Below are 13,041 nucleotides of genomic sequence, written 5' to 3' on the forward strand. Positions count from 1 at the left end.
TTATTAACGAAATCTGAATATACTACCCATGAATATATTTGTGTATAATCGCTATAAAATACAATTTGTTTTGTTTTTGTAGCCTTATAATTATTCTTTTATATCTACATATAACAAGGGTCTTGCTTTAGAGCAGTGGTTCCCAACCCACAATCATGTGATTGCAGCCATCAGTCATGCGTCAGCTCAGATATTTTTATATGCTGCATTTTATTTGAACTCGATTTATATTTGAGAACGTGAAAGTATAGAATACAGTTGTTTATGATTGTGTGTGGTGTTTTTAATCCGAATTGTAAAAAAGAATAATAATTAGTTAAAAGAATATTTTTATCAGTAATTTTACTAGTAATTTCAGGCGATCCCATTTGAATTCCAGGCGACCCCACATGGGGTCCCGACCCCAAGGTTGAAAAACACTGCTTTAGAGAGTGTTGCCATCTTGCGCGGACATGTTTGTACGGCAGCCCAAACGGAAAATCCAGCCAGTCAGAGAGCAGGTTTCAAGAGTTTCACGTTCATAAATAAACCAACGACGAAAGAAGAGGAGGAAACAGCAGACATTGGTTTAGATCTTCACCTCATCGCTCCATGCTCCTGAAATACTACCAGTCGTGGTAAACAAGATGTTTTGTCCTCGGAGGCCACCGTCAGGGGTGAATGCGAGTGAGTGAGCGCTGCAATCTGAACACTCACGGTTTTCCTCCCATTTTACACACTGGACCTTTAACCCTAATACTTTGTGGGCTGGAGCTAGCCTCTACTAATAGCCTACATGCGAGGCGTTCAAGGAGCATCAGTGAATGGTACCACCTGAAGTAGCCTGCAATGTGAAGTGTTCAAGGAAGTGGTATTGCTGCACATCTGGTTTGCATGTAGGGGGTTGATGGTGGGATGACCAGGTCACCGTTACTGATGTAAACTGGTTTTAAAACAATAACAACAGGTATTAGCCTGAGCTCAGTCTGACATTTTGAATCTATTCAAACTGAAAGTCTGAATGTCACTGCTATTTCCTGAACACAAAGCATTTAAATGCTCATAAAAACTAAACAAAAATAATAAATCAGGTCACTGCGCCAAACACAAATTATCTTGAGCTATTTCATATGATGTAATTAATACTTTACCTATACATTATATATCCTTTCACCCACACACTGTTAAGCCGAGCGTTCATTTCACAGGTATAAGTGTTCCCTGCATCACCAGGAAAAAGCCAGACACTGACTGTTTCAAAGAATGCATACGCTATGAGAGGAAGAATTTGATAAGGAAAAAATACATTTCAGTATCAGTTGCGAATGTAATCCAATTAATGAGATCAGGATCTGGTCCCAGTGTGAGATGCATATCGATGCCAGGGGAAAGTGAACGTGTTTCAGTCGAGTAACGGGGACAGAGAGGAGGCCAACGTGCTCGACTCATCTGGATCAGAACAATTATTATAACTTCCCTGTGACTATGAGATCTGTGAATCTATATAGTATCTACATCTTACCACATAGGCTGGCCCAGGTTCCCAGCGTTCATGGCACCCTTGCGTTATGACCCAGTGAAGCATAAAAAGGCATAAACGGCGCCTCAAATGGAGCAAATGACTGGCCGTTTAATTGTAGTGAGTTAAACTGGTTCCCTGTGGTAGGGGGATGAGAGTCGGACGCGTTGAGTAGTAATTATCTCAGGTAGCTATCTCATTACCGCCCTCCTCTGCTAAACCGTGGCCGCGGATTTGGGTGTTGCATCGCGGAATGGCCATTTTCTCACGCTCTTCTGAGGCCATGCTGTTTATCACTACGCAGGGAAAATAACTTAAGTACTAGTTGCGTTCGCAGAAATAATAGAGTGTTTTTATTGTCTTCATGTCCATTCTTTTCTTTTTTTCTCTCCTTCTCTATCTGTGGCTGCTGTATAAGACTTGTTCAATTAAGTAGCCAGGTCGCTGCTATCTAATATAACATTGCCTCGGTGTGCAGCATTTTAATGATCAAGGTGATGAAAGGAATTCATAAATTAGGGAAGTTATGGAGCGTTTTAATGTTTGCAGCGGGGCTCTTCCCCTCATGCCTGTGTTAGCTCAGAATAAAGAAACTTACATAACACATTTCCCAACTGTGAATAAATACATAATGCTAGAGTTGTATTAAAAAAAAAAAAAAAGAGTGAATTAAAATAACAGCTCCAGGCTTTGACACATTTTGAGGGGGTTTGTCTGCCTATTAAACATTTGAGACAGGGAGTTTGGAGGAAAACAATATGTTCTACTAAGTGTCACCCTCCACCCAACACACACAGAGCCTGAATCCCTCATTTCCTCATCCAAATTGTAGACGTGTGGTTCACTGAGCATCCTCAGTAGCACTGCGCGGTGAGTGGGCCAATCCCATTGCAGCATCAGCTTGAAGAGGCTTCTGCTGGCTCCGACTCGCCCGGGGTTGGCATTCAAGGAGGGAGAGGAGGGGGAAAAAAGGGGGGGAGAGGGGGAGATGCTAATCATCTGAGCTTGAGGAGTACAAGGCTTGAGATAGACAGAAACAGACAGAGAGAGGTACACAGAGAGATGTCTCTGCCTCTGCCAATAGCATTTTTTTTTTTATTATTGGAGTCAGAATGAAATTCAGCAGTAGGATAAGGATCTGTGCTTGTAGTCCACCTGTCTGCTGCTACATCTACGGGACGACAATTACCTCTGCCACCAGCTGCCTCATGAGCTCAGAGGTGGAGTAAGAAAACAGAAACATTAACTTCCATTGATGATGATGTCTTTGTTTTTCTTTGCAACACAGATTGTCAAACTCTGTGATTGGTTTTGGAGCTGGATGTGACATCCACTCACCAAAAGTTTGTCAAAACACTCTGGGGAAATACGATGCAGGAGTGAACGCACCGTGCTTCCAGGAGGATCTGGCAGGATTTCACACAACTCAACTAATTTCAAAAGAAACTTATGGAAACGATGCACCTCATGTTTTACACCAATAAAACTGATTGGATGCTGCACGGTGCCGTTACCGATGCCCCTGCTGCAAAACGAAAAATAAAGTGCCTTTTTTGCATAAGTCGATATATGCTGCTATTACTGTTCTCCCCGCTATCGCCTTCTGCTACTGTCTTGCTCAATAACAGTGCATGCAGAACACAAATATAAAGAATGAGCTGCTCGGAAACTGTGTGATGAGCATGATTCCCCGTGGAGCCTCAAAGGTCTATAAAATTGCGTACGCACATAAACACACACATCCAGAACCATGTTGAATTTGCAGACTGACACGGAAACAGCTTGTATCTCGAAAGCAAAACTGAGTTATCTCCCCCTTCTTTGCCTGATGGTCTTAATGAAGATGAAACTCAATTTGCACTGGCCTCCCAGATCAAATTTTAATTAGTTTTTTTTTTTCCATCTTCTTTTTTTTTCAGTCCTTCTCCTGTCTGAATCTCGATTCTTGCAGGGCGTGGTATTTGAGTATGTCTCCCTACTCTCCACTGCACCTCGAGGCTGAACATGTCCCCAACCAAACCTCCCCCCCCACTCTGTGTCCAAGCTGCCGCGAAACAGACAAAATGCCACATTAGTATTCAGATGACATCAGATCTCTGGGCCAAACACTCACTGGACAAAGCTTGACAAGCAGCCCTGCACACACACACGCATACACACTCTCAAAGCTATTTATGAATAAGGATCAGGAGACATGCTTCAATTATCACAGCACAGAGCTCACAGGGGGAAAAAAAATCTTTACCATGGGATTGCTTGAATCATGGCCTGTGCGAGAAACCGCTGCATGTTGTGTTTTCTCATTACATGCCACACATCCTGTCGCGCTGTAGATTAGCATTGCGCGTTCATAAAGCATAGTGGGGTGCTGCAGCGAGACAAAGCTAATAATTAGGAAAGGGAACGCGATAACACTGACACATCACTAAAGCAGGAGTCGCAAAGTGCTGTGAGCTGGAGTTTCCAACTCTACCCATCACATTTCTTTACTGTTTTTTTTTCTGATGTATCGATACGTCCCATTAGTCTGTCCATCTCCGCTCTCATCCGCCTATACATACCCTCTCCACACCCCCCCGCCTCCGACACCGCAAATAATATGCTGATAGAAAGCCAGCATCTGCGACATGTCAGCATATTCACAGATAAAGCCTCTGTCCGTGTTTTAATGAAGGCCCTTAATGGTCCAGAGCACTTTAGAGCTACTAGACAACAACATGGAGGAGGAAATAGGAAATACAGTAGAATTTGCATTTTCCTGTCATAAGTTATATGAATGGGGAAGTCGTTTGGAAATTTAGAGCAACCAAGGAAAAGAAAGAGGGTCGTTAATAGTGTTGAGGATGCGCGGCGTGCGTCTGAATTGCTATAAGCTCAACTTCCACTCAGAAATGGAACACACTCAACCACGGCAACAGCGATTGGAAGTGTGATAAATGTAGCATCGCAATCCACTTGAGGCAGATGAACAAATAACAGCGTTGACGCAGCACGGCAACGGCAACGGCTCTTCACAGACATCCACACCTCCGTGCCAGAGCCGCTGTGTCTCGGTAACCTTCGCAAACTTCATGAACTTGAAAATGACAAGGAGGGATAACTCATCGAAGCCAAAGCAGCGCAGCAGCAGCGTGTCACTCAAACAGAACCGTCCCAGTGTTCTCAGGCTGGTTAGTCATTCACTGAAACCTTGGGAATTTGCATTTACATTGGAAAGCAGTGCAGTTTATGAGACTTGCAGAGTAGGGGAGAGGGGTTTTGTCTTTCCACGGTAAACAGTTGGAAATCCCCTCTTCAATATACAGTACAAACAAATGAGAGGGAATACGGTAGGCGCTATCAAATAGCTGCAATGCATAAAGAAAGAAAGAAACAGGCACAGAGAGAAATAATGAGTGATTTCTATGCAACAGTTGCTGTTTTTTCAGAGGAAAGTTCTGTTGTTCATTTAGCCCACCAACTGAAGTTAAAGGAGATAATTGGTGGTGTGTTTGCTTGTGTGCGTGTAAATGCTCACACCTACCTCACTGCATAAAAAAATGTATAATAATAATAATAATAATGGGATGAAACCAGTCGGTAGCTATGGTAACAAGGTGAGTGCATATAATAGAACATGCAAAAGAGGCAGAAAAGTACAGAACGGAGTCAACTCACCGGCTTGAGATGAGTCACCTATGAGGGGAGAGAGAGACAAGAGAGAAAAAAAAGATGGATCAGTTCAAAGCGCAAAAAGAGTAAAATGTCAGTCGAGTACACCTGCTCGCCAGAAGACAGTCACGACTAAATGAGATATAATAGCAGAGAGAGGGAAAGAAAAGTCAGACCCAAATTAGCATTAGGTGTCTGCAAGAGCGATTCCACACATTAGCATCAGCACTGAGCTGCTAATTGAAATGTTGGAGGAAATCAACTAGCAGGGACGTTCAGGAGGCCGCGCTCATATTTTCTAGTATAAAGTCGGTCTTAAAGGTCAAAACATGACAACACAGAAGTTCTTGGCATCCACCCTCCATTCCTTTATGCTGCCAATAACTCCTCACGGACTAGTTATTAAAACAAGACCAGTATGGGCTGAATGTTGACACCAACTGCATTTACCAGGCATAGAAAAAAAAGGAAAAGAAAAGATTATAACTATTTTCTTTGCCATTTATTTTATTTGCAAAAGGAATTGATAGACTTTTAGAATATGTAAGGAAAACTCATTATAAACATAATTCAACAAATGTTGAGCAAAATATATGTGCAAATACAGTATATTAATATCACAGCATAAGGCTGTGCTCTCTACAATACATAAGTGAAACATAATTTCCTGTCATGCAAGAAAGCTACATGTGCTAGTGTGTGCAAGGATCCATCCCCATCAACACACAAGGACTGATGAATCAGTGCTGCAAGTTGCAGTTCATTATTTACATGTTGAACTTAATACATCAAGGATTATTTGATTAAAATGTATTAACAAAACAAGGTCATCCTTGCCTCGGCAAAGTGACAAAAAGCAGAGTACCCGATCTGTTCTGTCTTTGTTTGTTTTCTTTTCTTTTCTTTTCACTCCAGAAGAACATTAAGGACTGTTTTTTTCCTCTGTCTTTTTGTGTGTTCTTTTGCTTATTTTGCCTGTGTACTTTTTCTATTGATTGTTTTTATTGCACACAAGTGTATTGAGACCATGTAGCTGGCCACCATGGTGATCTTACACTCTAAATAAACTCAACTGAACTAAAGGGCTGCTAGTATCCACATCTGGTCGCCCCCCGAAAGAACAGCACGGCACATTAACCAGTGGGGCTTCAGGTGCAGCTCACACCGTTACCCACTCACTGTCACTGACACCAACAGAGTGACAGACGGCATCAGAGCGGGAGGGAGAAGATGAGAAGATGAGGTGGGGGTGGGGGGAGTGTGTATGAGGACCACCCGATGCAGAGCAGAGCCAGCCTCAAACTCCTTTTGGATTTCTTCCCATCTTCAATAAATGACTCGAGGAAATAAATAAATAAGTCAGCTTTTTTTTTTAACAAACATGCATAAGTTTCATCTGAAATATTGATCCAAGCTGTCAGGTCAAATTCCTAATTAAAGATTGGAGCTGCTTCATCAGTTGGCAGGTGTTGAGTGTTGAAAAAAAAGAAAGTATACAGTATACAGCGTGGGGATCAATTGAGGGTGGAGGGCACAGCCAATTAACTTGTGAGGGGCTAAACTTTTTTTTTTTTCTTTGAGTGAATTTCTGCACCAGCTGCACATTCCTGACTTGTCGGGCCTACGTGCCTCCGTGTTACAGACCTGTTGAGCATTTTTAATGCACTTCCCCTTTCCCCCTTTCTAACTGTGGCTCAGGTGGCTCAGGTGGATCTGCTGTCATCCATATTTGTGAGGTGGCTTGTGTAACAGAGGGTCCGGGTGCACTCACTCACCCAGGGCCGTTGTATAAGGGAAAAACGTGATGATAATTCTAGGGGCCCAGCACCCAGTAGGGCCCATAAAAAACCCAGTAGTCTAATCTTTGTATGACTGAATTTATTCTGCATAAGACCCTGACTACTCATAGTAATGCTACATTAGCATCAAAACAAAGTAGGCTAAATAAGAAATGATAATATACGTAGTCTAAGAAAGAAAAGTGGAAAAGTCAGGGGGTAGGGGCCCACTTTAGTATTCTTTAAGGGGGCCCAGAATTCCTAGCAACGGCCCTGCTAGCACCCATAAAGGACGTGCAAACCTGACTGCATCGTCGTCATTCATTTTTTTTGTCTCTTACAGCACACAAACTTCTGTCTACTACGACTCTCTTCTAAACAGACTCAACTCCAACTCAATAGAGGTCTGGTACTGACCACTCGTTTAAAGGGATATTTCAACACTTTGGCAGATTTGCCTATTGCCATAATCCCTATAGTCTTAGGAGTAGGTTCTTTAATTTTTGGTGCGGGAGAGACCAGGGTTCGAACCACACCTGGGGCAGTCCGTACCAAAAACACAACGCAGAGGGCCAGATTGACATCGGCTACACTTGCAAAGGTGAAAAGAAACATCTCCAGTCCCCAACACATTTAGCTGAGCAGAAATCCCAGCCACAGTACTGTAGATGGAGTGTGAGGTGTTTTTCTGTGCTGAGCTAACACTGGTCTTCTGATCCACACAGTCTGGCCACACAGGAGCTGAGACGGAGCTTTAAAGTCCACAGTTGTGGATGAAGGCAAAGGTGCCGGAGGAATTATCACAATCAATAGTCTTCATTCTCCCAGGCCTTGCTTGTTAATATCCTGGATTTCGACAAGAATATCTCCAAGTCCCGCACGGCATCAACCGCCCTGCTTGGCCTTATATCGACAAATATACTCTAACATAGGTAAACGAGTAACAGTGTGTGCGTAGGTGTGTGTGTGTGTGAGAGGAAAAGGGGCGAAGATAGGGGAATAGAGCATGTGAGGAGATAGTTGGTCAAACACGAGTCATCTATCATGCCTTTCTACTCCTCCCAGCCCACAGCCAAGCCACCAGAAGAGAAATAAAGATGTACACACAGCACCGTATGTGCTCCCATGTAATATCATGTCATGGCAGCTGTGTACAAATATAAAGTTATGGCAGCCACACCGTCTTTACAGGGTGGGAACACAGAGCTGGGGGGACCATCTTTTATTGATGATATATCATCCTGTGGAGCTGATAGGAACCAGGGGCACGGCTATAAAACTCTCTAGTGACCCCTGTAGTATAGTAAATAACCGCAGCTGGACACCAGCAACGGTTTGATGCTCGGTGTCAAACACACCGCGGGCAAAAGGCTGGTGAGAGGCAGGGTTCTGAAACCACACTGAAGCCTTGCAACAACCCCCCCGGCTTCCACACACACGCTCCTAATGACACCCCTCATTACACCGGACAATGCATGTGACGTTCGGTGAGCACGGTGCCATCGCTGGCAAGGAGAACTGGAAAATGACCCCCCGCCCGAGTCCGGCCCGCTCCCCACCACCACCACCACCACCTCCACCCCCCCCCCCCCCCTTTCTCTTTTCTGCAAGTGAGCTTCGCAGACGAGAAGCGGTGACCCCTGTCCGCTGTCGATTTACTTCCCATCTCTCCACACCTCGCTCTGCCACGCTCAGCTGTCAGCCTGAGAGAGGAGTGTGGAGGGAGCATGGTGCACACATCTCGGAATAAAAGAATGATATGCACATAATGTTTTTATTTGTACAGAAAAAAAAAACTTATTTAAAGGGATAGTTCACCCAAAATTGAAATTTCACTCATTATCTACTCACCCTCATGTCGACTAAGGGCTGGTAGAACATCCAAATACCTCCAAAGACTTATTAAATTTTTTCCGGGACAATTTCGCATGTTGGGGCTTCAATACAAGACGGACATTACATACGAGCAGCATGGAGGTATTTGGATGTTTTTTGGTGTGTCTTTTTGTTACGAAGACAGTTGGTATCCATTTGCAACCATTATATGGACATGCACTGCTATGCCGAGACCCCCTGTAACTCAGAGAAGCCACGGATAACTCTGAAACTTCTACCAGCCCTTACTGTGCGTTCACACCAAAAGCTTCCAAAGCGTCAAAAACGCTCGAGGGGGGGCGTCAGACAAGACAGCTCCCAAAACTGCAAATATTTTCAGCCGCTTTGGCCGCTCGTCTGGTGACTGACGTCAAAGTTCGATCGCGCTGGTCATTGGGGAGCCGAAATACAAAAAAAAGAAAAAAACAGGCAACCGACGGATATCTCTATTCTGACAGGCTGCCGCCGGTTGCCGCTTGACCGCGTCATAGCTCATTACCCTAAAGTTAAACCTGGCTCAACTTTTCATCTGGTGACGCTTTGGACGCTTTGGAAGCTTTGGACGCTCTGGAAGCGCGGCAACGCCTGTTGACGCTTTGGACGCTCGGTGTCGCCGGGCGCTCATTGAAAATGAATTGACTTCCGGCGTTTTTGACGCTTTGGAAGCTTTTGGTGTGAACGTACAGTTAGTCGACATAAGGGTGAGTAGATAATGGTGAAATTTCAATTTTGGGTGAACTATCCCTTTTAAGGGATAAACTAATATACAAGACTGGGTCAAAGTCTGGTAACACTGTCAATGTCTGCTCAATGCAACTTTTCGTCATGGAAAGAAGCTAAAGCATGCTGGGAAACTTGCTAAATGTCACCAGATGAAGTAATGTGCTAATTAGCATATTTATGACATCATTGTCTGTATTTGCATTCAGCCTTTTTGTCTGCTGGCTTCAGCTCTTTATCTGTTTGCCCCTCGCCTACACAGTATTTTAATACAGCTAAACTACAAATAAAGGCTTTCTCATTTGCATGTTTCTTGTTTCTGATGTCACGCAACAGAACAAGTGTGAAATAATGACCATTAAAACCGGAAGCCAAACTGCTGCACTGCTGAAATGTTGCTTTTATGAAAGTTTGACAGCTGTGCTCTGACTAAACTAAATAGTCACTGAGAGAGGATGCAGATTCGCTCTTTTTTTGTCTCTCACAGCACACAAACCTCTGTCTACTACGCCTCTCTTCTAAACAGACTCAACTTCAACAAAAGAGAGTTCTGATACTGACCACTCATTTAAAGGGATATTTCAACATTTTGGCAAATTTGCCTATTGCCATAATCCATATAGTCTTAGGAGTAGGTTCATTACCTTTAATTTCCGGTGCAAGTTGTTTTTCGATCAGCGGGGCAGAGATGTGAGCTGCACAGTATCTCCACGTTTCCCTCATCAAACTAAATACACAATCCAACAACTCCAAAACGCGCGTGACCTGCATATTCACCACACTATGAAATAATAACGCATAATTATGTAACATTACGACAAATTAAGCAAATACTGTACTCAGAACTACTTGCGCTTTTGATATCACGCCGCCCAGCAGCCGTGTCCGAAATGTAGCTCCGGCTACGCATTTGCCGTGAAAACAACTCTGTCTCGTAATGTTCCATTATTATTTCATGACTGGTGAATGTGCAGGTCACAACTTGTCCACGAGAGTGTTTTGGAGTTGTTGAATTGTGAATTTGATTAGGTTGATGAGGAAACGTGGACATAGCCTCCGTCTCTCCCCCGCCGGTCTCAAAACAACATGCACCGACAATTAAAGGTAATGAACCTACTGCTACTATAGGGATTATTGCAATAGGCAAATTTGCCAAAATGTTGAAATATCCCTTTAATCAAAAATATCACTACATTTACTGGTGCTTCAAAAAACACACAAAAAAAGTTAAAATGCTGCACTGCTGAAACAACACAGCTGTTGTTCATACTTTTAGGCTCTTCTCAAGTTCAAATTTGTGCCAGCAGCTAATTAGCTCTATACGTTTGATCTGTATTTCTGTATTTTAAGATCTGGAGCATCCACCCACCTGTTTAAATGATTGTGTTATAGTAGCTACATAGGCCAGTTTGTTGTTATGCAGCTTTGACACTTAGCTCATTGCAAATCTCCTTGAAAAGTGTAAACTGGTGTTAGCAGTTTGTTAATGTTTAGTGTGCTGACACAAGTCCCATTGTAAATTCACTGTGGCCGTCTTCCAAGGGAGAACTACAGGTCGTTGCAGCTCCAAGGCTGATACAGACTAGATTATCATTGTTCATAGCAGGTGCAGGTGTAATTACAAACATTATTAACAGTGGTTCTGTTCCATTCAAGGGACTAAGCCATGGCCTGAGTAGGTGTAGCCAGAAGACCTTCATCACAGCAGACACTTTGGCATGGTTAACACTGGTGTAGTCTTTCCAGGTCACCTGATAGCCATGGAAACATTATAAACCATGCACAGGTGGTTGTTTTCTGTGGTTCATCCTCTAGCATGGGATTTCAGTATATTTATTTAGCATACAGTGTTGGGCATAGATGATAACATTAAAAACAGCTGAATTCTATTTAGTTGACCTAGATCTAAGGCTATGTTCTTCTGCCTATGAACTTCAAATGTGTGCCATGAAAGAGGTTGTGACCAAGCTCCTGAAACTATGGTGAATCTAATACTAAATACAATATTATGACTAATTATATGTAATCTGTGCATAATCACCTAAAATTAAGAATTGTTGTGTCCTGAGTCATTTTCAGTCCATGATGTTGCACTGCCATGTTTCTACAGTAGCCCATGGACAAACTAAACACTGACTCAGAGAAAACTTTGTTCAAAAAGGAGGAGTGAGCAGAGCAATCTGCAACCACACCTGTATTGAGGATGTTCTGACTTCTTGAACAAATGAGAGGCCTTTCACATGTCTATGTTGCACATTGTCTCTGCTTAACAGCCAGCTGGCAACCGCAAATTAACAACATTATTTATGCTCCCAGTGCTACGTCTGAATAACACTAAGGTTAAAGACAAAGGAGTGGGTGTGAGGCAACTAAATAAAGAAACACATTCAATGTATAAATCAAGTCTTACCCAGCAACTGTCACTCAACTGTTTCCCTGATGATATCAGCACTAAGTCACTGTTTGCTAACAACTGAAACTGCTCATCTTGACGTCTCTTGTATTGTGACTGCAACTGTAGAGTATACAGTAAAGTTTGACATTACTGTGTCTGTGGTATATAGACAAAGAAAACAATGTCAGACTTCTACAAGTGGCTTCCTCTGTGATGGGAAAGGTATGAGAATAAGAAATATGATGCATTTACCAAATGCCCCAGAGTCTGTGGGGGGGAATCCATACTCTCATACAGAGGTAGCAACAGCTGGATGGACTTTATGCTTATTTTCAACAGCAGTGAGCAAACAAGGGGAAAATGCTGGCATTCTGCCTTGATCAAGATCTTATTACCAGTGGATTTTTACCTAATATGCTAAATGGAGAGAAACAATAGACTGCTCACACCACTGTGGACGGCAAATAAAGATAAAGTCTCACTAACACTGTGTATGGCTCCGTCCTGGGTGGCCTGGACTCCTCTAAATATTGCAAACATTCCTCAGAGCTTCTGCTCCATGTTGACGTGATTGCATCACAACATTTCTACAGATCGGTCAGCTGCAGATTCAAGCTGGCAGGGCCTCATCTCAGAGGTGTTTGGTTGGATTCAAACTGACTGGGGAGGCCTCTGACTCACAATGAACTCATTGTCATGTCCATGAAAGCAGTTTTGGATCATTTTTTTGCTTTGCGACATGGCACATTATCATGCTGGAAGAGGCCATTGGAAAATGGGTAAATTGTGGCCATGTGTTCATGTGCTCTGTCATATTACTAGTATGACGGCCAATTTGAGCAGGTGTTCAATGATTTTTTTTGTTAAATACATTATTATAACAAATTATTCACCAGAAAACCAACGTGCTGGGGAAATTTCACTATGACCTCTCCATTATCGGCTGTCAGATATCTAAGTGAACTATATGACATCCCCAGTCGGCACTAGATAAAAGATAAAACCGATTACTAATAAGGCGCAGCCACTTCACTTGAGGTAAAATGTTCATCTTGCAAAGTACTGAGAACATAATGTTCCTATACTACAGCATCTGAAGAGAGCTTTTGCTAGTAACAGGGTGA

The 13,041-nt window shown here is 43.0% G+C and overlaps 1 protein-coding gene across 1 annotated transcript in view; it reads right to left on the reverse strand.

Moving 5' to 3' along the window:
* Positions 1–13,041, reverse strand: part of nrxn2b (neurexin 2b) — a gene marked incomplete at its 3' end in the record, with an annotated part of 720,187 nt that overhangs the window by 531,150 nt on the left and 175,996 nt on the right. The window contains exon 3 of the mRNA XM_083993168.1: positions 5,156–5,173. Coding sequence (XP_083849294.1) covers positions 5,156–5,173 — 18 coding nt within the window. The remainder of the gene's footprint in view (positions 1–5,155; positions 5,174–13,041) is intronic.

Source organism: Trachurus trachurus (genome assembly GCF_905171665.1).
Source record: "Trachurus trachurus genome assembly, chromosome: 18".
NCBI lineage: Eukaryota > Metazoa > Chordata > Actinopteri > Carangiformes > Carangidae > Trachurus > Trachurus trachurus.